We start from the raw sequence: 25,393 nt of genomic DNA, 5'->3' as shown, positions 1-25,393 counted from the left end.
ACAATTCGAACAGAATAATTGTTTCCAAGAAAAATGTCATTAAAACAATAGCAAGAGGACAAATTTTACCACTTTTTGTCACAATAAAGGGGCCAAGCCCTCAAGCCCATTTCAAGCTGGATCCCAAACAGTTAGCATCTGGAGGGCTGCAGGGCTGTTATGGTTTTGCCTAGATCCTCAATCACTGGCCACCCCCACCCTATCTATCCTATGCCCCTGGTACCTACATGAAAAGCTTTATGAATGGAGCTTCTCTCCTATTAAACAATTTTCCAATGCTTGCTTTCGGCAAGTGAGACATCTTTGGGATTACCCACTTGCTTTTTTCATGGCATTGCAACCTTGGCCGTAGTGGATGCAAAACGTTTAGGGGGGTTTAGTATGGATCTTGAGATGTAACTGCCCGAATAGAGCCCTAAATGCAATTAATGTTGCCTGATTAAGGGGGGCTGCAGCCCTCCCAGCCTCTATACCTCCGTCGCCTATGATTGCAACCTGATGAAAATCGAATGCTTTCTCCACTTGGACAAAAGCACAGTCATGCCGCCATTTTGAAAAGAACTGGATTGTGGGATGTTAGGTCACGTGATATGGTCGATTTCGTTGTTGAAGAAATGTGCTCTTGTGGAACTACAGCAATGGAGTCCATTATGGGAATGTGGAAATTTTCTGGAGGCAGTTGAATGACACTTTGAAATGATATCAATCCCTCAAGCTACATAGCTCAAGGCACCCAATTTCACATTTTATATCTAAAAATGCCGCGCATGAGAGGAAGAGGAGTGCAAAGAGATGCGCCATCACGTAAATGGTCGCATCTAAAAAATGGCGCGAAGGATAGTCCTGGACCAAGTAGTCCGGCTTCAAGTGAAGCCTCTTCAAGGAGAACTTACAGAAAATCTGATCGCACAATAAAGCATGTTTCTAAAGGTGAAGAATTTTTCTATGAAGATGCATTGGCTTCAGATGATAGTCTTGATTCTCTGGACACAAGCTTTTCCTCAATCAGTAATAGCGATATCTCGAGTATACATAGCTGCGAGACACCAAGAAAATCTTATTGCAAATCAGCTGTGGCTATTGAAGATCCTGTTTCAGCACCACCCCTTAAAATACCTCCATCGTCAGGAGACCTTTTGATCGCAAGCGAATTATTAATGGAAGCTTTGCAAGTTTATGAAACTGTACGGCATTTTAGCCGGATACTTAGAATTTCTCCGTTCGGTTTTGAAGATTTCTGTGCTGCACTTCGTGCAGATGAACAGCCTTGTATTATTGCCGAGATTCACATAGCATTACTTAGGTCACTTTTACCAGAAGATGAAGGAAGTGGGATTGTTTTCGGTCCCAATGATGAAAAAGACAGTATCAACGTTCACTGGTATTTGCTGGATTCGTTCACTTGGCCTGAGCTGGTTAGAAGCTATATTCTCTCAGATAAAGACTTTGCAGATTTGTATGCTATCGTGGAAGATGCTTCCTACCCATTTGTGTCTGTTAAAGGGAAATTAAAAGTTTTAACAAGGCTATGTGATTATTTCTTATCAGCAAATGCAGTAAGAGAGGAGATCGCGAATGAACGAATGTTTATATCAGACGATTATTGCAGGAGCTGTGGTCGAATGGGGGATTTGCTTTGCTGTGAGCTTTGCCCTGCAGTTTATCATCTTGCTTGTTTGAAACCCCCTCTCTCTGAGGTACCTGCTGGTGATTGGCTGTGTCCTGTCTGTGAGGCACAGAAGGTGAAAGGTGTAACTGATTTATTAGCTGAGGAAGACAAGCATTCAATTTTCAGAAATGCCCCACTTGGTACTGATAGACACAGAAGAAAATACTGGTTTTTGATCAGAAGAATCATAATGTAAGTTTTTTTATTGTTCACCTGTATTTGTGAATCTTGATTGTTCTAGCTCATAGAATAAACTTGCTTCTTGCTGTCTAGAAATGTTGCAAATTTTTTAGCAATATTTTCCAGAAATTCTTTTAAATTTTTGTAAACATTTTTCTAAAATTTTGCACAATAGACTCCTTGTCAGTTCCCTAGTCATCTGCCTTGAGAAAACAAAGGTCATTGCTTGCTCCAAGGGGTGTCCAGGTCCCACTTTTCTACAAAGTGGTTTGCCATGCATTCTTTTCCCTGTGTTTGAAAATTTTGCTAATTAAGTTCTCGTTTTTTAAAGCATATACCTCCACGCCTCTCTTATTTTTGGCCCTATCTTCAGCCCAACAGCACAGGGGCATAGCAAAAGCCAAAGGGGGTGTGGCCAAAGGGGGAAAAGAGGTGATGAACCCTCTAATTTAAGGTTTGTCAGCCACTTCAAAATAAGGTCCCGATTCTGATTTTAATATCGAATGCTAGTGTTTATATATAAACTTGGATTTTATAAGAAGAGCCATAAAGAAATTCAAGCATGTTTTGTACTCCATTCCTGCCTAGGAATTTTCTGTGTATTCTGTCTCAAGTTCTTGGAGATTATTATTGAATTTGTGCCAAAACTAGTTGTTAGCATGGTATAATTTGTTTATGTTTATACATCAACCACAAGAGATTTGCCATATGGCATATAAATTATGTGACAGATTTCTTATCATTGCACCACACCTGGCTGACAACTGTGTAAATGTTTTTGTAAAGAAGTACCACAACCCTTAAAATTAGAGAGTTCCTCTGAATGAAGCCCTTCCACCCTGCTTCAAATATGTATTTATGACTTTAGATTTTCAGCCTGGATATGTTGGTGATACTTTGTGGATATTTCTTTACCATTTTTGTCTTTATGCTTGTTCATCTTGTATGCACGGTTAATAATGGATCCTTGACTTATTTCCTCAAGAGTAATATTTACACACCTTTATTCTCTTCAGTTTAAATGCCACTTCTAGAAGGCTTGATATATAAAACGCAATATCTTATCATTTTAAACTTGTTTTTCATAATTTTGACCTAATAGGTCTGCAAGACAGATGTGCTGTCTCCAGAACAATATAAAGTATACCATTGCCTGTTTTGGCTGCTAACAAAATATCATGCTGATTGTTCAAGTAAATGCCCCTCTTTTGTTCAGGGGGTAATTGTCTGGCAGGCATGCTTATCAGTGGGGTTCTTTTTAGTAATGGGCAATTTTTGGTTAGTTTGTAAATGTTAATTTGTTGTGTCTATTGTTGTAGAAGCAGTTTGTCATAGCTTCATAATTAATGGGGAGAAGGCTTAACCGATAGTGACAAAGAAGCATACTTTGGTTACTTAGAGAGAATGTCTATTCTGATACTTTTTTCATGTTGATTTTTGAAAGAAAGGATAATCATAACAAATCAAAAAGATAACTGTAACAAAGAATATATAGTGTCCTCTTACAGGCCTGGCCGTTTGTATTTTCATAGGTGAGCTGTGAATTGCTCCCCTCATATACTGAGGCGAGCTAAATCAGTAACACATAGAATGTACTTTAAAGACAATCGACAGATGACTTAATAAGCCCCTTTAGTATCTGTTGGTTGCCTTAATGTAATAGCCTCAGTCAGGAGTGTGCTGTTTTACTTCTTTCAATTTGCATTTGCTTTAACCGAGACTTAGGCACCCCCTTTACTTGAAGTATTTGAAAGAACAGACTCTCTCCGTTTTATGTAAAGCTGGCACAACACAAAAACAACAATTCTCTTGCAAAACAATCTTTTTGTTGCACAGAATTTGAAAATGTCTTTAAAAAACAAATTTTGAAACAAACTTAATTATACGTCTAGCACTCTTCAGAGAATAAAAGGTCAGAACATAGATGAAAAAATCTACGCTAAAATACCCAGTTTTGGATCGAAATAGGCCATCAGAAAACGCGAGGACATGACTGTTGAGGTTTTCCAATAAGTGCCCCTTTCCTATTGAAAATGTTACCAACGGAGTTCTAAGGTGAAAACGAACTCACTTATGTCTATACAAAAGCAGTCGGCCATGTTTATATAGTAGATAGATTCACAAACTGCTACATAGATGGAACGATGATCAGGCTTTGCCAATAATGCGAAACATGTCGCTGTTATAGTTTTTCACCCAATCTGGGTTTTTCAGTAAATGCTGCTGGATAGTGGAATTCCATGTTTTGGTTGTCGTTTTTGATCTGCAAGACAGAGTACCCTGTTCTCTTTGAGGGATAGTTTTGTTTCTATTGCTGGAAGGGACCTGCTGTGTTATTATATCCCAAATCTACAATTCCTACCCATTTCTTTGACTTTCCTTCCAAAAATATTCCTGTTTTCTAAGGATCGAAAGGTTCTAATCGCTACAAACGTACCTTTCGGTTAACTATCCTTTTCCAAATAGATCGAAGTTTATGCATATCATAACAAAAACCGCCCAACAAGCAAAAAGTTAATTGCAAAAAATGCAGTGACGGGAGAAATCGCTGTTACAAAAATAAGCCAATTAACCCGTTTTCAGGGTTCTCTGAATAGGAAAAGGGCAAATGAATGGAAATTTTAGGGGAGCGATTCTCCCTTCATGTTCTGTTTAGGAGAGCAATTCATAGCTCGCCTCAGGTTGCGAGGGGAGCGTGGAGGCGAGCGCGAGCTATCGCTCGCCTCAAACGGCCAGGCCTGGTGTCCTCTTATGGACACAGCCATAGTCCTTGTTGGCTTTTGAACAAGTTGTAGAGCATAAGGTTTTGCTATTCATCTCAATTATTCAAGATTCGATAGAATGCACTAAGCTTTTTGCTTGTTTCTTGACACGTTTTGGCTACATGTTGGTCAAATACAGGTTTTGAGTCTGTTGAAACACCCTATAGATACACATATACAATGTCTGTCTTATTTCAAGAACAACATTTTCATTTATTTTCAAGCCAAGTAACATATCTGATAACTTTAATGTGTCAACCACAAATTGATTTTTCTTAGACCAAAACATCAATTATTAGATATCATTTTTGAGATTCGAGAAACACCAAATTCTAAAGAATTGGCATAAAAGAAAATTATATCCTGATCAGAAAAAAGGAATTCCTCCAACAGTCCACTAAATGATGTTGATCAAATAGTTTAAGAAAACATTCAGTTATCATGACCCAGGTAGTTTTGATACAATATTTACTCACAGTGCATGAAAATAACATATTTTGTAGTTTTGTAGTCTGCAAATAATCTTCTCAGAACTATTTTAATTCACTACAGTCATATCTACAATTGCCTTCCAGCATGCAGTAAATGGCCAGCCAGATTTATTAAGAGTGAAATTGATGAACATAAGCAGTCGTTTGAAAGAAGGCACTAAAAGTGTCATGCCCCATATTTTACACTAAACCTTAGACTGTAGCCCAGTCTAAAGTAGATGAAAATAGAAATCAAGAATGTGCTGAGAGAAAAATTGAAGACAGTGATTTAGATCTAAACTGGTTGTATGCTAATGACTGGGTCACAGAAGTCATCATTATGACTGACTCTCGCAGATTTTTGCAGTTACAAGGGAGCTTTGTTTGTTTGTTTGTGATCTTATTTTAAATCAAATATAATTTTCAGCTACAATGCCATAGCTTGTCTAATTTGATTAAACAAGCTGTCATTATTTATCCTTATAGGCAGTCATCATTAAAATTTTTGGTATTGTCCTAAGCATCATTTGATTGAATGATTGTTATCTCCTGTATTTTGTAATTATGCTTATCTGATTCCATTCTTCTGTGTTTCAGTGAGGGAGAATATGAAACATTTTACTACAGTTACCCATCACATCTAGATGAATTGTTGGATTCTTTAAAAGAGGATGGTTATGAAAAGCCATTGGTGCAGACACTTGAGGAGAAATATGATTTGATTGTTCAACACATGAAATGTACTGAAGATCTTACCATTGCTGCAAAAGGTCCAGCACTAACTTATTTTATTTTATTGTTATTTTAGATGCATAATGCTTACAAGGAATGAACAGATTTAAGTTCTATAAAAATTGTTTGTACCAAATGTGATCTGCTATTATCAGTTTTTATAGTTGTAAACTTTTAAAAAAATTCTGCTATTTGCAAAGGTTTTTTTTTATGTAGAAAAATTTGAATATGTTTTTTTAAGATTTATATCTATATTTGATACAACTCTTTGACAAGTGGAAAATATAATTTCTTCTAAATAGACTGTTAATTGTTATATGGAATATGTGGACTTAGGCTAAGCAATATAGATTTGAAAGCAAATATGCAAAACATGAGTTCAGAATTATTAATCTAAGAACATTTCTCAAATTTGATTCACAAGTGGAGTAAACATAGCATTTTTTGGTATTCTAGGTGACCTAACCCCATACTTGTACAAAACAAGGGTGAAAGGGGAAACAATTGAAAGCAAGGATGCTATTGAGCATGCCAAGAAAGTTGCTGAACAGGAAGAAGAAGAGAAATTGATGCAGATTAAAAAGGAAGAGGAAGTCAACAAACAAGGTGATTTTTGTTATTGGTCATGCTAAAATGATAATATGCATATATACTAGGTTAATCAATTTGAACAGGGCATATGGTTGCAGAGTTTTTAAAACCATTCTGAAGATCTTTCTCATTTTACAGAATTTCCGTGAGTTTTTAATAGTTGATATAATTAAGCTCAACTTTTGCAGCTCCATTGTAAATGCAAAAAATTAAGAGCTAATTACGAAAGGCTATGTTTTTACATTTGTAATGGCCATTTATTCAGATATCTGAATTGTCTCTTGAAATTTTGTCCAAAATCATGAATACTTTGCTATGATGCAATGACAACTTACTATTAAAGTTACAGAAAAGGAGCTTCTTTTGGTGTTCCTTTCCTCAAATTGGAATAGAGACAGCAATTTATTCCAATTGGTAGTAAGAGAAATGTTATTCGCAAGCTCAAAACTCATACAGTACAGATATTGATGGGATTTTAAAGAAGCAGAAAGGATTCTGAAAATTTTTATAGTTAATAGTAGCCTCCTCTTATGTTAATTTGATAACCACTTGTAGGTATCCTGGGTCTTAATAAGGCCATATACCAGACAAAAAGTCTGTAAATAAATCATGTATTATCATAACATATTATGCCTACTTGGCAAAAATACAAGAGTACAGAGAATCTTTTTCATGATCTTCAGAAAGCCAATGTAAATCTTTAAGGCAATTTCATTATTGTAATCAACAGCTTATGTCTAATTATATCTAAATGGTTTATCCATTTAATTACATTGCTCTTTTTGTTATATACTGTATTAATACCTTTACCTTAGCAATGTTTTCACTCTTATTCACAAGTTTCTATTAATCATAAAAATGTGAGGTTAATTTATTCTGTTTATCCTTTATAGCTGCCTCAGGAGATGCTTTAAGGGGTGATAATGAAGAGCAAGATATTCGGTTTGTGCCTGATGGTGAACCAGTAATGATAAAAAAGTCGGACAAATACTCATATAAGGTTCTAAATTCAGAAGTTGGGACTGATTCTGCCGACCAGAAACCACAAGAGTGGGATCAGCAATCGATGAAAATTGAAGAAGGGCAGTTATTGCCAGCAGAAAACCAATCTCAGGAATCTAAACCTACTTGTGCATTGCCAAACAGAGTTGAAGGGCATGCGGTCCAAGACAGGCAAATTTCTGTTGAAATTGAAAAGGAGTTTAGGGATTTTCTTGGTTCACAGAGCCAAACGCCTGTTGACGCAAAAGCTCCTGCTGATGTGACCAGCAAAGACAGCAGAAAGCAAGATTCACAGGATAGTGGTGCAGTTGATTTAGAACAATCAAAAGCTGAGTCAATGGGCCAATCAGAAAAGGGTCCATGCACTGGTGCAAATGATATGCTTGATGTTCAAAGAAAAGGAGCTGAAAAAGATGAGAATGCTCATGCAGTGCTGAATGAAAATTTGAAGACAGGTAATGGTTTGTGAAGTTTCTGTTTCAATGGTAACTTGAGCTATCTTCTTTAATATTCAATTCTATCAAAAAGTATTGGTGCAATTTTCTGTTTGTGTGCCCCAAAGAAAACAGCATATGTGTAGTCAATGCTTTTGGTAGTGGCAAAACACAAATATACCCCATTTTATTCTAGCTAAATAGTCTGAAAAATGGGTTAAGATTTATTACGATGTGGGTTGGCGAACCTTCGTTGCTTTTTCTTGACTGATGCTGTACTGAACTGAAATGACGTCAGTCCCCTGCGGGGAGATATAGGTTAAATAAATGGTACTAGAAGACAGATTAGATGCTAGTAGAGAATGAGGTCACCATAGGCCAATATGATTAAAGAACGATTTAGAACGTTGTTAGAATTTCCTGTGTATATTGATAGATGGTGTTTTCATATGATATATTAGCTGTACACTATTTACTATTTTTTGCAATTTGGTTTATTTGCCACCATGCCTTGCGGAGAATGGAGTATATTTTGCCTTTCTTTTTTGTTTTTGTAAGCATATATAAAAACATCAGTAGGCATTGATTTGCGATTTTGTTCCAGATGTTAAATCGTCGGATTCCGTTACGGTGAAAGAAAGTGGGAGTTCATTGGATGTTGCAGAAGATGGAGCTACACCATCAAAAATAAGTGAGGATGCGATAGTCAAGAAGAAGACAGAAGAAGTTAAAAGTTATTTCAAGTTGGGAATGGAGGGCTCATACGTAATGTACGAGAACCAATACTACTCAAATTCACTGGCAAGTAGCAAAAATGACCACCAAGCAGAACGTGATAAAAGAAGAGTACTTGGAAATAAATTCAGGCTTTATGACTTCAAGTGGCTAGGAGAAGTGTACCAAGGCACATCGCTTGTTGTCAATACATTGCGGAGTACAATGTTGTCATTTGAGAGCTCTATACCGACAGCGTTTCTGCATCCAATGTGGTACAAACAATTGCCAGCATGGATCAAAGCTGTTCGAATGTGCAAAGAGGTGCCTGAATTCGCCGCCATGTTGACAGTTCTTCAACGGGCTATCAAACCGCTCATTGTTTTGAATGTGTGGAGAGAATCATTGGGTCATTTGATGCTGAAAAGAATGCAGGCTGAAGGAAAAAATAAGAAGAGCATGCGAGGCATTAGGGATAGAGATGCTATCGATGAAGACTTGGAAGATGACGAAAATGGCATCATTAAACCTAAAGGTACAGAGAAATTGCTTTTTAGCATTATTTGTTCAGTCGACTTGCGAGGAACAAAAACGACATATTGAATAAAAGCATTTCTGCCAACAACTTTGTCCGTATAAAAGAATTCACGATTCTCCGTATACTGTTTTTAAGATGTGTCGATTGTTTGCTATGCGCTTTACAAACGGATTAATATTTTCGATTCACCATAACCTAATGCCAATTTTGCGAAAGAAGAAACCTCAAGCTGAAAATTCTGGTATTTCTAATCCAAAATCTAGAGGGATTTTAGGCCGTAACCACATTTGCTTTATTTTTCATTGTTCAAATTTTCTTGACAGTTTGAGTTATAAGGTTCGAAACCAGATTTTGTTGTAATCAACATCAAGTTCATTAGCGGACCAAATGCCTTCGTAAAATGTTTCCATTCATTTCCCCTTTTTTATACACGATACATCCTTCAGCACTTTAGTCAAGCGATAGTTATCGGCTGTTTTGCGACTAAAACTGCGATGATGATTATCCAGGCACAATTTCTGTCACTTAAGTTCATTTTCTTTGTTTACAGTATGGTAGTTGCCTTTTTCAAGCTAGAACATGGTTTTTGCAAGAAAACATTGTGTTCTTTTTTGAATTACTTAAAGGCAGTCTGTCCCCCAATTGTTCTCAGAATCGTTTTTCGTAGCCACGGTATTCATGCATCGTTGGTTTAATGTACCAGTTACCAGTCATAATGAAGAATAATCATAGCATATTCTCCATGAGCGAGTTGCAGTAAATTCTGTTTCGGTGTCAAACGCCTCAGTCAGTTGCGATGACATAAACATCAAGCACTTTTTGTCGTGTTCACCCGCAATAACTAATGTCAGATGTTAGAAAGGCAGAGGAAGACCCTCTTTTAAGGCGAAGCTTTCAAATTAGAATTAGCACTTTTTTTGATTGCATTGTTTTTATGACTCTGAACGTCTTTTTGTTATTACTTCCTTGTCTTGTTTTCCCCCACTCCCCGGCTCATGTGTCACTTGATCTGTAAAAATTTAATATTCATTATACAGCTGCGCCTGTCAAGTTCAGTTGGATTCCAAGACACAAAGTTTGGGAACAGAAAGGCGAAGAGTACCGATTAGACGGGGGTGGGGGCTGGGCTTGGAGTGGTGGTGTTGGCTGCTTGAGATCACGCAAAAGACGCAGGGACAATGCCTGGCCCACTGCGGAGGAGAAAAGCTCGAAGATAAGAAAACTTGAAGTGGTGGTCGGTACTGTTAAGGATCGTAAAGAAAAGGCTCGTAAAATAAACAGTACTCAAGATATTAAAGAAAAAGTAAACAAAGTTGAAGGAGAGAAAGGTATGCTGGCTCTTTATGGAAACACGTTTGCTATGCTGTTTAAACACTTTAGTAAGTTTTGATTCAGTAAACGGTGAACAGTTGAAAGATGCAAGCGTAACTGGGTTGTGGCAATTAGTGCATTTCAAATGTTTCTACGAAGCTTGAATAGTATTTAATCAACCCCTCTTTTCCCCGTTGTCCACTCTTACCTCCCTCATGAAGAATCGTTTCAAGGTACCTTGATGCTCCTGATATCAATAGCATCAACTGAAAACTCCATATCCTTACACCTGAAGTTTCAAGAAGGGAAATTGATGACTGACACATTCAATCGATGGAAAATAACCTTTTATACTCTTATCATCAATATTAAACTCAATTATTGCCTGCCAGTTTCGTAATAGATGTTTTTTATTTTATGTGAGCCTGAACAGAATGCAGATGTAAAACTCGTTAAGTGAAACAGAGTACAACGTCGTTATAGAGACTATAAGTGAAAGAATTATCGCGTTATCTGATTGTGATATTATTCTCGTTGTGCTGCCTTCTTGCTAAATTAAAGTGATCTGTTGGATTTTGTGTTTATTGGCAGATTTAAAACCTTTTGCTGGAAGAGGAATTTACTCTTATCGCTTTATCTACTCTTTATGATTTTGTTTCAGATACTGCTGCTAAAACAAATGACGCAAATGTGACTTCTGAGACCAGCAATTCAAAAACGGCAACCAGCAATAGTGTTCCTGTTACAAGCTCTCAGCTGTCAAGTACCTCACAAAGTAGCTCCACAAGCATTTCCAAGGACAAGGCTCCTGCTTCGCATGTAAATTCGTTATCTGTTGCAAAGCTAACTTCAAATGATCAAGACGATGAAGTCATAGATGTGGTGTCTGTCACAAACGCGGAGAAATCTACTGACAAAGGGGCCGTAGCTGGAACAACCAATGAAACTATAGCACCTCAGACGTGCAGTGCCACTGGGGACCAGAATGCCCCTGCTAAATCAAGTGAAGTTGTTAAGAGTCAAACAGCGACCGGCAATAATGAAAAAGATAAAAGTAGCGAGGTCTCTTTTAAGAAAGATTCTTCTCAAGAAGTGAATCGTTCTAAGAAAATAGACGCGCCTTCAGAAGGAGCAGATTCTACGGAAGAAGCCAGTGGTAACCAAAATACTGATTTCAATGCCAAATCCAGTTGTATAAGCGAAGTCAAAACTAAGGAACCTACTTCGACAAAAGATACATCTGCCGAAGCATTTTCTGGTCAAGAAGCTAGTCTTTTGAAGAATGATCTTATCGAGTGTAGGAAGGAGAGTTCTCCAAATAAAGAGCCCGTTACAGCTATGCAAGTAAGCAATATAAAAGAGGAAACGTCAAGCAAACAAGTAGACCCTGTCAATGATCAAGCTTCAGATGTTGATACTGTACAGAGTCTTATAGTCAGTTCCGATAAAGATGTTCATATGGGCAGTGCAGAGACAAGGGAGAAGGATGCAAATTTAGCTGCCGGTAAAACAGATAAAGCTGTTGAAAATATAGTCGATCTTGGAAAGGAGAGGATGTTAGTCAAGACTGGCGTTGCTGCTTGTGCAAACGAAGCTGACCTTGTAGGGAAAGAACGATCTTCAAAAGATGATGCTCCATGCAACAGTACCGTACCCGCATCTAACTTGAAGAATAACCAGAAAACAGAAAATTGTGCTGAAAAATTGAATTCCTCTGGCCAAAATATTGTTCCAACTACTTCACCAGCGAAAGATGGTCAAGCAGATCAAATGGAAGTTGAAGAGGGAGGTTCTCCTGCGAAGGAGGCTCCAAAGACGGAATCTGTTGGTATGGAAGTTGAAGAGGGAGGTTCTGTTGCGAAGGAGGCTTCAAAGACTGAATCTGTCGGTATGGAAGTTGAAGAGGGAGATTCTACTGTGAAGGAGGCTCAAAAGACAGGATCTGCTGGAACACAAGTAGAAGAAGGAGATTCTATTGCGAAGGAGGCTCAAAAGACAAGATCTGGTGGAACGGAAATAGAAGGAGGAGGTTCTCTTGCGAATAAGACTCAAAAGACGGAATCTGGCGTAATGGAAGTTGAAGAGGTAGGTTCACTTGCGAAGGAGGCTCCAAAGATAGAGTCAGATGTTTTGAAAGTTTCTGCTATTTCCCCATCAAAAGTAAAAACAGAAGGAGACGTTTCGCCAAATGAAAGTGTTTCTGAGGCTGAAGAAGCAAGTAGTTACCCACAAAAGCAACTGCCATCGTCTGAAGGAGAAAATGTCCCTGAAGACCTGTTGAATGAAAAAAACGAAGATAAGGCAAAGGGGGGTGCGGAATTAGCCAAGGACGCTGGGTCTCTGGTAGCAAATGCCAAGCAGGTTGAGAAAAGTGAAACAGCTAAGGATAACCTGACGCTCAATAGCCCATCTAAACGTGGCTCAGATGATTCGTCTGTGGCTGGTGGTTTGGATAAATATGTGGAAGGTGTTATGAAAACAATTGCTTCTGATTCTTTGCATACGGAAGAAAACGATAACCAAGGGAACTCGACTCCACGTACACAAACTAAAACTGTTGGGGATATTATAGCTAAACTAACTGAGAATGATTTTGGAGCCAGGATGTCAACTACAGCAACAGAAACGTGCAGTACCAATGCATCGCAGACGGTTGATGCTTGCGGTTCTGAATATGAGCCAAGTAAAGCACTTGTTGACGAAACGCAAAGAATTTTAGATAAATTGTTAACAAAAGTCGACGTTCATTCACTTTATCTTCCTGACCCTCCAAAAAGTGTATTGAAGACTGAAGCATCTTCTACTCAAAGTTCGAGTTTAGATACGAGAAGCAAGCTCCCACTTGATTCGGGGGAAGGTGTGTCAGGAAATGCCCCTCTGGGAATGTCAACTTCTTTAGCACAAACTGTTACAGTCGCTAGTGCAAATTGCGATCTGCCCATTCCAAGTATATCCACTGACCAGAAACCACAGCCACGACCTGGGCATATCCCAGCACCTTTAACCCAGACATCAACAGCTGGAAGTGCAGTAAAGCTGGCTGTTCTCAATTCGAAATCCGATTTACCTAAACCAGTAATTCTACAATCACAGGTACCAGCAGTGCAACAGCTACCAGTCCTAACGCCGGTTGCCTCGTCTGCAGCTAAACCGGTTCTTGCTCATATCCAGCCAAGACCTCCGGTAAAGACACTAAATTTAGTGTCAGTCACACCAAAGTCAACCGGTCCCAGGCCAGTTGCGATTGCTCCAGCACCAACAACAGCCCAGTCAAGTATCCCTGTGGGTCTTGCTGCTTCCCAGATCTCCAATGCAGCAGTGCTTAAAGCGTTGGCAACTGGGAATGCCTTTCAAAGCGGAGGAATTCAAATCATCCAAGCATCCCCCGGACAATTTATAATTCGATCTAACGTAGTGTCTTCTGCCAATCAGCAAACAAACCCAAGAGCAGTGCTACTTGGCAATACTGCCATTATGTTATCAAAGTTTGGAGCAGGGGGTCAGTTAGTTGTGGATGGGTCACAAGGAACGCCAAGGTCGTCACATGTTTTAACTACAGGCAAGTATTTTTTGTCCCATTTCTCTTTAGTTGTCATTTTTTAAGGAACGCTAACACGGCTGATGTAAAAAATGTAGTGAGGGCGATATGTGTACTATAAGTGTAATTTTTTCCAGTGAAATCTAGATTCATTGCAGACTACTGGTTGCCATCCAATTTACCACTATCTTCCCTCTCTACGTCCTTTCTAAAAATGCTCTTTCTTGATGCAAGGATTTCCTTTAGAAAACCTTCGGTGAGATCGTGGCAAAAACAGCGGTAATTATAAAGTTTGCTTTGAGTTGCATTGAATGTCAATGTTAGATTCAGTAAACAGGGCAAAAGATCAGAAGTAAATGATTTTCAAAAAAGTCATTTCCACAGTTTTAGCTGAATTTGGTTTTCTTGGCTTTCTGTTTACCTTAGAGATATTGTAATCTATGTTTGGTACTTATCACAAGATTTGTAAAAATACAGCACACACCTGTTGTGGCAACTTAGTGCTGCAAGCCTGATTTTGAAAACGGTATCCTTTTGTGATAAATGATTTGGAAGACGATCTCAACCAAAGCTGTTGTTCTTCTCGGCAATAACACATGATTTCTGTTTTTGCCTGTTTATTTCATCTCCATGTTATGTAAAATCGATGGAAACATTACATTAAACGAAAATGTTTTCAAATGTTATCTGCTTATAAATTACTCTTCTCATGCAATGCCCTGCTTTACACAGCTCTGCCTGTAGGCGATGTAGAATTATAAAGCAAACCAGTAAATTTTTAATTTATTTTGCTCACAATTATGTAATCAAATGTGTCTGCATTTTCAGGTACCAAACTGACACCCCAGCCAACTCCTGTCGCCACATATCTTACTCAACTGGCAAGCAATGCAGTGAAAGCAGGCAATAGGACTGCGCAGGAGACTTTGAATGCCAAAGCAGCTGCCCTGCAGTCGCTTGCGCTCCACAAATCAGACTCGAAAACTAGTAAGGCACTGAGCGACAGTAAGAAACCCGGAAACGCAGTCCTGTATGAGAATGCTGAGAAGAATATGTGTACGATCCATAAAATTGTTGATGAACCTGTGAAGCTTATAAAACACGAGTTACGAGCATGGAAGCAAAGGAAAAGAGACATCAAAGGCATTTTTTTACTGGATAAACATAAACTTAAAAAGCTAGCAAGACAAGCCGGCATGAAAGAAGTAGACGGCTTTCAATACAATACGAAACAGACTAATGGCACTTTCGCGCAGTTTGGTTTCCCTAGGCCAAATTTTGAAAATTCTTGGAAGTTCCGTGTGTTGAACGCAAATTCGTTTGCATCTGTCGGGCATTTGTTGCGAATTCTTCATTGCTGTTTACGATGGGATGTCATCAATATTCGGCCCCCTAGAGGAGTTAATCATTCCATAACCACTAGCAAAGGTATGTATCCGCCTTAAAGGCCTTTGTCAATTTTTTATCCATCTTTTGTTGAAGTTGCTCTCCTGTCTTGCTGTCGACTTCCTTAGCGGAATCTTGTAGTATAAAGTATGATTTTCATGTTCGGCACGGTAAAAGGTATGATTTTCATGTTCGGCATGGTAAAAGGTATGATTTTCATGTAGCAAAGAAGCAAAAAGCTTGAATTATTGACTCGTCATTTCCACTTTGACCTCCAATTCTTTGCAAACTTGTTCCCAATTATTATAAGAGTTTTATACAAGTTTTAGAGTTTTAGAATAAGAAAACTTATTTTAGAGTCATCTGCTCCGTATTCGAGTTTTGTTTCCAAGCCACCTCATTTCTTGCCGTGCTACCGAGGCCCTTCGTGTATAAAAAGATCGTCAGGGGTTTGGGTCTAGAATAATTCACTGCACTCTTATCATCGGCAATACTTGTGTTTCAGGTATCATTACAATCGACATTCTTGACGGAAAACCTCAAACTCCGGACGGGTTGGTCTATTCATATTTGGTTAAGAAGATCATGCAGCCGTTTAAAGTGCAAGCGAATCCACCAAAACCAAAAGCAGTAGGAAATAGTAAGGACGAGAAGCCAGCAACACCGATCGCTAAGATGACCAAAGGGGGAATCAGACTACGAGAAAGAACAGCCCCCCTCAAGTACACGGTGGATGATGACCTCAATCTAACGGATGATGATGATGATGATGTTCCTTTTCCAACAACGAGACAAGTGATAGAGGAGTGGCTCCCTGAGGTTAATTCCTATATTCAAACGTTTTTACTTGATCTTTTTTGAAAGCAGCATTCTTTGACTAAAATGCGTGCGGTACAATATGATGAATTCAAATAACGATCAATGTAGGTAAATTGTACCAGGAAAATTTTTTTAAAAATAATTAACGACGTTTCGAGCATAGCCTGTTATCAAGTCAACAGGCTATGCTCGAAACGGGCTATGCTCGAAACGGGCTATGCTCGAAACGTCGTTAATTATTTTTAAAAAATTTTCCTAGCATTCTTTGACGTCTGCAGGTTGGGTTTTTCACAGAATCAAAGTCGATATCTTTGCCGAAAGTGTCCTTGATTTTTCCATGCTGAATAAACGCTCTTGATTTTCAATCTTTAAGACTTCATTGAACGCCATCTTACGTAAAACTACTGCAAGTGCAGTATAGGTATTTATAACAGATGTATTATCATACAGAGGTGATATAATTCAATAAAATATTTCACTTTTTATCGAGTCACTGTTGAACTTCACAGGTTTGTGCACAAATCATATAGAACTTAGCAATACTGCAGTAAAGATCTTTCCCAGACTACTTGTTAAGCTCCCATCTTTTCTCCGTCTCTTTTCGCAGATTCACAGTTTTACATTTAGATGAAAAGCCGAATATCTCTATTTGTAAATAGATAGGCATTCATAGCCCAGCTCATAATTATTTGCCCCTTGTATGGGGTGCAATTCTTTTTGCACATCAGTTTAAGTGAGTGGACCCTTCTAATGTGGCAAACGCCCTAGGTATTAACGAAGAGCAAAGAGAGTAAGCACAATACTACGGTGCTCTCTGTTGTTTCATAAAAATAACATATCGTTATACCATTTTTAAATAAACAGGAATCACTCGATCTTTGGGAAATTCGTCAGTACTGGGATAAAGTAGAAATGGAACGAAACCTACGACGTGAGAGACAGCAAGCCGAAGAAGATGCGCGGAAAAACATAGAGGCGAAACGGGCGGCGTTACTACGACGTCAAACCGAACAAATGATTAAACAGCAGCAACAACAACAACAGCAACTTCGAAAAGCGGCGAAAGTATCCCGAGGCGTGGTGCAAACCGAAACACCGAAAGTTATAAAGCAAGATTCGAAATTAACGATAAGGCCAGTGCTTCCAGGTGCGCAGGTCATGGTATCACGCTCTATAGCGTCTACTCCTACGAGATTCACCGCCCAACCAACGTATGTAACGATCCCAGGTAAACCTGGGGTATTGATACAGAAGGATTTATCCCAGAATCACAACGTTCTGTTGCAGTCATACCATCAGCAATTTAGCACCACACAGCCAAGTCCTATTCAGAAAGTCTACAAGACGTCTGCGCCTTTGCAGGTTCCTATGTCCGTCGCCAAACCATTGCCTCTGGGTATGTGTTCTTGCTTTAGGTGTATTATCTAGTTCTTATCCATTCAATTTCATATGTTTAAGGAGGGTAGCCCCTTAGTAATGCTATTTTTCAAAGGGCCCTCCACTATAAAAACTTACACAAGTCATGATGTTATAGAAAACTAAGTTGACCTACAATCGCTGCCAAAAGTCTTGGAACACTAACGTCAATTTTCAAAGGCAAATTCAGCAAAAATCCCCCCCCCCCCTACGAATGTTATGTTATGAAGTAAACAATCAAAAAATTGTTTGGGGGTGGAAAGGGCTGGGAGTGGTAGTATTCAGGAAAACAATTGAAAAATAGAAATGCACAGCGCAAGGTGTTGGATGTTCCGAGTAATTTAGGCAGTGATTGCAGTCACATTTCAATTTATACATACTTTTAAATTCCTTTCATATTCGAAAGTAGGTATCTACAATGAATATCTATGGTAAAGTGTAAAAATATTCTTTATAGGTATGATGTTTTTTTATCATTGCTTTTTTTCTGTACACACGTTTTCCAATTCTAACTGCCACCTTTTATGCAAATGCTTGTTCGGTATCTGGACAGTAACAGGCTGTCTGGTCGTATATTTTCTTTGGATTCCTAATGCTTGATTCTCCAATTTTAAATTGTATTATTCTTATCCTTTTTAATTTAACTATGTACACCAGATTTTCCCGTTGGGTAGGCTAAGAATGCAAAATTCCCGGCCTTAACCTCTGTAAAAGTGTAGGAGACTGAGATGAACAGGCAAATGTAGAACCCTATGGTCTGTTCACAGTTCATCACATCACAAAACATATACATCCTCTTTTTGAAACCCAAAATCAGTCTTTTAATCTCCTACTTCTTTCGTAGCTTCCCCTAGTGTAAAGAGTGGAGCGTCAACCTCCAAATTCATAAACCGATCAGGCCAGGCTATCACAGTGACAAGACCGCAACAAGAGAAAAAGGGAAAGAGAAAACAAACACTTATAGCTGCCAGAAAGTAAGTAGAATTCTTTTTAACTGTTTACGTGTTTGTTTTGATAATTTGAATAATCTTCACATGTTTCTCGTTATTAAGTCAAATAATAAAGCTATCTCGTATATTTATCAGGATGTTGTTTCTGCGTTGTTTTTATGGACTTTTATGGATTAAAAAGAAATACAGCTTTGGAGGAAGCAATTGTTATTAATTCAATATTCGCTGAGCTCAATTACTAATATTCTGTGGTACAGTGACAAATTTTATGGATAATTCACAATTAATGCTCAATGGCTCCTTGAAATCTAAAGTTAATCAGCTCTGATACTACATGATAGCAAGGCAAAACTTTTTGTTACCCATGCGTACTCTTGTTGTTCGCAGTGAAGCTGTCTGCAAATCCGTTCTCAATACATTGTTAACGAAACTTGAGAAGTTAGAAGAGAAGGACAAGCAGAAGCAGGATAGTACGCCATCCTCACGAAGGCGTTCCGTCAGCACGTCAAATCGAAAAGTTTCTGTTTCATCAGAAAGGCTAAGAAAACTTCGACGCGTCTTAAAGGACAGAAAAGACAGGTAAGCATGTCACATCTTGGAATTCTTAAATACTACTGGACTTTCTGAAGACCTTCAGGGTGGTATAGAGAAGCACAGAACCTTTTGAGCTCATGTCAAAGCCTATTTTTGCCAATTACTCTTCAGGGTATGAAACATCGTATAAAGGCCACATAATTGCTCAGCCACCGACCCAGATACGAGTCAAATCAACCCATCGGAAAGAAGGCCTATTTTATTGGCTTTATTTTGACGAATCGCTGTATTCATATCTGGGGTTGAATGATATCGTTAGATATCAAGAAAGATAGTAAGGCCCACAACCTATTGTTTCATCTCGATCCACATCTTTGTTATGATTCAAATTCAACGGGTCCCATTTCGCTCCTGGAAGTGTTGTGTCAGCTCATTTCATATATAACGAAAACGCCACAGCTGTTAATTATACAAGGACTTTTATCGCTCTAGATTTTTACAAAAGGATAAGAAGATCTGATTCTTTGTTATCAATCATAAAAAACTTTGTAGAGATACTTTGTTGTGATGTCTCCGATCATTTTCATCATACTTTTCTGTTCCACTGTACTGCATCTTTGGTTCTATGCTCTTGCTACAATCAAAGATTATTTGATTTTAGAATTTCACCACTGTTTTTTTTATGTTTCTCGGCTGCCGTCATCTGTAGGTGAAACTTAAGGCTTATTTCAATTTTGCACTTTAAGCCGCAAGACCCTAATTCAGTATTTCAAATTTCAGTATCTAATGCAATCTTCGGCGACCCTTTGGAAATTTCCGCGGCTTTTGTTTCCAATATTTGTTTTCACGGAATGTGTTCATGAAGGGCCCATAATGACAAAATACTTATTTTTTATGGTTATAAGGTTTTATTGATAGTTGTATGTGTTTTCTTTCAGGTTGAAGAATCAAATATTGAAAAAACGACAGCTACTTGAAAGGAATCTGCTCATTGAATTAGGAGACGAGCTTTACAATCAAGAACAACCCAAGACCGGTAAACGAAAGCGCGACAATGAGGTGCAAGAAGGACAGTCAAAGAAAATTAAGAGTGCTGACGAGAAATTGTACTGCCTTTGTAAAACACCTTACGACGAAAAGAAGTGAGTGTATGACAGTGATGGCATAGGCTTTGAAAATCTTATTCCCTATTACCCCATTTGCAAAAATTTCATGGGCATATCTAATTAAGTTTTAGAGGTAGGAGTTGATTTTAAAAATAAAATTGTAAGCTTTATATACCTACGTAATGCAAGTATTAAGACGATTGATAAATGATGGTGGCTTCGTTACCAGCATTCTAATTATTTCGAATAGTCCAGCTGTTTTGGCGGGATTCTTGAAATGGCGTCAGCAAAACTGCGAATCCTAGCAAATTCAATATATTTTCAACCCTCCCATTATAAAAAGTCGAATTTATTTTGTCAGTCCATTTCGCATTGAGATTTCCTATGTTTCCTTTCGTACAGGTTTTATGTTGGTTGTGATTTATGCAACAACTGGTTTCACGGCGACTGCGTTGGAATTTCGGAGGCCCAAGCGGAGTCAATGGATGAATTTATATGTGACGACTGCAAAAGGCAGCAACACGGAGTTGAGCAAGAAGAGCTTTACTGCCTTTGTAAGCAGCCCTATGACGAAAGCAAGTGAGTATGTCGTGAATGAGAAGCGGCCATATTTTCCTGTTCAAGTTAAATATCCACCGTTGTGCGCATCGCCACCAAAACGAGTAAGAACAGTTTGATGAGAACACGAGCCTTTTATGTGGTCTGAAATTAAGAACAAATTAAAAACAAGCGTAGAGTGGGGTACTGAGGAAAAGAGAAAATTTAGGAAAGCTGAAATGCATATACCCGGGCACTCTTAATATATACAGGCAGAATGTTGTTAATGTTTTTAAAAAACAATACCTGCATTATTCATATCCAAAGTATCTTACTTTTCTTAACTTTTAATTCCTTAAAATTTAAAAACAAATAAGGAGCAATCCAGCCTTATGTTTATTTATCTTTTCTATCTAATCTTGCTTCGAATTGGGCAGCTGTGCAAAATTTGTTCTTCCTATCACATACAATTTACAGAGTGCTTTTATCCTTTTTTTGTGGACACTTGGATGCTTATTTTCAACTCGTATTCAAGTCTATTAGGCCTCCTTGGATTTTTATTGTTAGAAAGGTTTTACGTATTATAACTTGCTGTAATAATTTTTGTTGTCGCTAGGCCGCCCTTTCTTCTAAAATTGATTTTCCAAATTTAGGTTCTACATCGGATGTGATATGTGCCAAGACTGGTTCCATGGGACATGCGTGGGGATTACCCAAGCTGAAGCAGATTTTATTGAAAATTACGTATGTCCAAGATGCTCAGCTGTAACCAGTGAAGAAAGAGTGGAAAACAAGCGCCTTTCGCCCAAAGATATCGAAGGACTCAAGCGCCTACTTAGATCATTACAGGTAGGCTGTTTTTTAATTGGTATTTAAATATTTATGTAAAAAGGAAGAAAAACAGGATATGCTGTCAGCCGGATTCTGTGAATCTTGCAATGAGTAACGAAAGGTAGTTAGGAACAAAGCAACACGACGATGAGGATCCTATGTATCATGTAAAATATTTGATCACACTAGAGCTTTTTCAGTTTTAAGACTTACAGTCGCTCCCTCCCCTCGGCAATGGACTGATCAGCAATGAGGTTGGAACCATTTATTGTCATATCTTATTGCAATTGCTAACTTTTCATTAACATCAACCAGGCATGAATTTTGCTCTAGAAAAATGAATTCATCCGAATTTGGGACAGATTTTTTTTAATCTTCTGGAGAATGGCATTTTGCTTTAAAAGAACATGCATTAATGTTTCTGCTGACAGCAACCTGATCAATGGAAATTTTAGCCAAGATTTGATTGTTCTTCTCTGGTTTCGAATGTATTGTCTCTCTTTATTTTCCGGTGCCATGTGACTAGTCTTCTATTTGTTACATTTTCCTTTTAAAGAATTTGCTCAAACTAAATACCTACACAACCCAACCTGACAACGTGACTAGAAGAACCGATAAAAAATCTACTTGTCGAAAATTTGCCGATATTTTGTGTATCGTACTTTCATCACTCTGTAAAATATACTTACTCTTGCCATGTGTTAGAGTCTTGTAGATTACGGTTTTTGTGGAGTATGTTTACGTTATAAAAATATTCTAAATTAGAGGAATTGCGACATGATAAAAGTACAGAATGTGGAGAAATGATGTTTGAAATCTTCAGTCATTATTTGCAATGCAAGTCTATAAAGAAAATCTGCAAAGATGGTGAGCTAACACTGCCATAGAAATTAACGATGCATTCTTGAATTTTCAGAGTCACAAAATGGCTTGGCCGTTCCTGGAACCAGTTGATGAAAGCGAGGTTGTAGATTATTACAACATCGTGAAGGAGCCGATGGGTAGGTTTTTACGTCACTTGTCATTAAGATATGCCTCGCTTTTAAGCGGTATTGAATAAGCACGAGGTATTCACCAATAAGGTCGTAGATTTTCATTGCTACTTCAGGCAGGCCAGATAACCATTTTCATTTTTATAACCACCTCGTTTGATAAGAAAGATTGTAAATGAATAGAAATGTTTTGACAGGTCCCCTTCAGTGTAGATATTGTCCAGAGGAAAATGAGTAAAAGATGGATGGAAGCACACAAATAAAATGTATTATTATTATTATTTTTGTAGAGTTTCAACTCGCACAAATCTTAACCTGTGCCTTTGTTTTCATACGATTTGCCACTTTTCTTAAACCCAGATTTATCAGACAGCTCATCAAAATACTATTTCTCTGGTCTCACTTTCTTTCACTCAAAATCACACCGAAGTTTTTAAGAAATCTATTTATGACAAACGACAAGCTCTTTGCATCTGTCTATAGCAAGATTATTTGTGCCTTTGAACAGTATGTGCTCAGTGCAGGAAGAGTGGGACACACTTGTAACAAAAAGAAATTTTTATTCGTTCTTCTCTTTAGGGATTTAAACACTAGTGAACCATGTCTTTGAATGTTTAAACCCTTGTTAACTATTCCTCGCGAGATTCAAACCCTTCGAAAGCTATCCTTTCAACAATTCCAGTTTGTATATATCAGCTTCTTGTTCCAATTCCAGATCTCCAAACAATGGATGAGAAAATTCGTTCAAGCAAGTACAAGACCTTAAAAGAATTCGTTGCCGATGCTTCGCGAATTTTCGACAATTGCCGATACTATAATACCTCGGATTCGCCGTTTTATCGATGTGCTGAAGTTCTTGAGAACTTTTTCGTGCAGAAATTAAAAGCATTTAAGAACACGTTGCAGAAGGTATCGAAATAGAGGCAGCTGACAGCCTCGATATTGCTCTGAAACAGCTACAGCATGGTGTTTCTGTTGCTTTTTACGACATTCTATAGTGCATCAGCAAAGTGCATCGCATGGCCTATCATGAATTTTACTTGCTTCTTGGCCAAGATGCCGAATGGGATAATTAGTGAAGCCTGCCAGGACCTTACGAGTAGAGGTGCTCTCGCGATTTTAAACTTGTTAGTTTCTTTACGAAGGAGGTAAACATACTTTCTAAAGTTAACGCTGCATTTATTGAATCCATGCCTTTGCTATTTAGATTTAGAATATTTTTATTTTGTAAAGATTTCTAAATCGCTCATCCATATGCAATAGATTCAAATGGAAGGCAGGAAAATTCCCATATGAAATGCATGGCTTGTTCTGCCATCTACATTCTTCGTTTTGCAAATAGCTTGGCCCCTATTTTGTAGTTTATTCAAATTGTTTTCCAAACTATGCGTGTTCGGTCGATCAAAAAATATAAAAATGCCATTTTTGTATCTACTGAGGCAGAAACTTGCAAACTGTACTTGTCAGACTTTGTTCTAACTCGGGCTATTTTCATTTAGTGGTTGGTAACCTAATTAACTTAAGCTAATCTAGTATTCTCACGGGAGTAAGACTGCTTTTGACAAGCTATATTAACTTAGTAACACAGTCCATTACTGCAATAACTGCATGCTAGTGCCATGATGAAGAAATTTTAAGCTATTGACCCTTGCGCTCCCTGTTTCTAAACGAGGTTAAAAGCCTTGCAGGCCTCTATTTGAAATCAGGATTTATACCACCGCAAATCAGACCTTCTATCTCTTCACTGCTTTTAAATTATTTACTGAGACTCCAAAAGCTCTTGAATTAACTAACGGCGTTTGGACTATTCGTTGATTTCTTTTATCGTAGAAGCATCAATGTATATAGAAAAAGTGTATTGACTTTTATGACCTGGATATATCATCGTCTTATCTGCTGGCATGTCTTCAGTTGCATAGTATTCTTGTCTTTTTCCTCCGAACTTCACGATTCTGTTTAAACTTTGAAAACTAATTTCTCCAAATCATTATCATGAGGGAGTGACAGTCTTAATTGTAGCAGGTACGAAAATACCGCTTAGTGAATAGCATATCCAAAGTTTATTTAGCACGAATAAATCCTTGCTATAAAAGCAAGTAGAGGAACATGAGTACAAATTTCGAACTTACACGTTGTGAAACTTTAGGTGTTGCGAAAAATGGTTACCTTGTCTCTTGTCAAGGAATAAACATTTCTTCCCCGTCAATTGCCCTTAAGATGCATGTCAAATAACTTATCTGAGGATGGGGGTCTTTTAGGGGTGGCATTAGATCGAAGCTTTACAATATTGTCTGAAGCAGCATCTGTTACGTTTCGTGTAAGTTTTGTGGCTCCTCGGTTTTCTCGCTTCTCCATACGGTGTACAACTAGCCTTAACGTGCGATATGGAAGGTTCTTTCGTGACATTTGTTATCTTATTTGGATTTGGGACTCTAAAATGTCCTTATGGGCATGCTAAATTTTAAATTAAACATATTGGTCATCTTAATTAGTTGGTAATTAATTCAAGTCGTTCAGCGAAACCCTTTGTTACTTTACCTGTTGTTAATCTCCATCTTGGGCCTTGCGTCAGTCATTTTTGTTTGGAGAAAAAGCAAACATGATGTTGCCAACGGTGTGGAAAATTGCATTAACAGTGGCTACTGCTGGACAGATTAGAAATATTGGTAGACCCGTTGAGAGGAAGGAAACTGTTTACTTATATGGGTGGGGATGCCATGTTTCAAGTATATAATTTTCTTGAAAGGGTGCGTTTGGTGCGTTTTAGTTCATGCCATTTCTAGGGGGACCTTTACTTCACATTTGTGGTCGTGAACCATAGTTGAATAAAGAATGGTCTTCTTAAAATATTTACGAGCTAGGATGCCTCTTTGAAAGCAAG

At 38.1% G+C, this 25,393-nt stretch overlaps 1 protein-coding gene across 1 annotated transcript; it reads left to right on the top strand.

Annotated features, from left to right (window-relative positions):
* Window positions 1–586: 586 nt before the first annotated feature.
* On the top strand, window positions 587–24,422 carry LOC135692090 (nucleosome-remodeling factor subunit NURF301). Its single transcript, XM_065210122.2, has 17 exons — window positions 587–1,861; window positions 5,679–5,851; window positions 6,270–6,419; window positions 7,298–7,861; window positions 8,445–9,089; window positions 10,130–10,420; window positions 11,065–13,962; window positions 14,770–15,369; window positions 15,833–16,146; window positions 17,011–17,542; window positions 18,407–18,536; window positions 18,900–19,091; window positions 19,985–20,188; window positions 20,555–20,731; window positions 21,343–21,538; window positions 22,437–22,521; window positions 23,228–24,422. Exons 1-17 carry the CDS (start codon window positions 759–761, stop codon window positions 23,431–23,433), a joined length of 8,460 nt encoding a protein of 2,819 aa, XP_065066194.2. The 5' UTR covers window positions 587–758; the 3' UTR covers window positions 23,434–24,422.
* Window positions 24,423–25,393: the final 971 nt, after the last annotated feature.

Source organism: Rhopilema esculentum, chromosome 13, assembly GCF_057945365.1.
Source record: "Rhopilema esculentum isolate cy_ngs chromosome 13, ASM5794536v1, whole genome shotgun sequence".
Classification (NCBI taxonomy): domain Eukaryota; kingdom Metazoa; phylum Cnidaria; class Scyphozoa; order Rhizostomeae; family Rhizostomatidae; genus Rhopilema; species Rhopilema esculentum.
Note: the sequence above shows the minus strand (reverse complement) of the source record. Positions and strands in the feature narration are given on the sequence as shown.

Coding starts and splice junctions, on each gene's coding strand:
- LOC135692090 (XM_065210122.2), top strand. CDS start 759: ATGCCGCGCATGAGAGGAAGAGGAGTGCAAAGAGATGCGCCATCACGT. Junction 7,862..8,444: donor GAATGAAAATTTGAAGACAG/GTAATGGTTTGT, acceptor ATTTTGTTCCAG/ATGTTAAATCGTCGGATTCC. Junction 20,189..20,554: donor ACACCTTACGACGAAAAGAA/GTGAGTGTATGA, acceptor CCTTTCGTACAG/GTTTTATGTTGGTTGTGATT.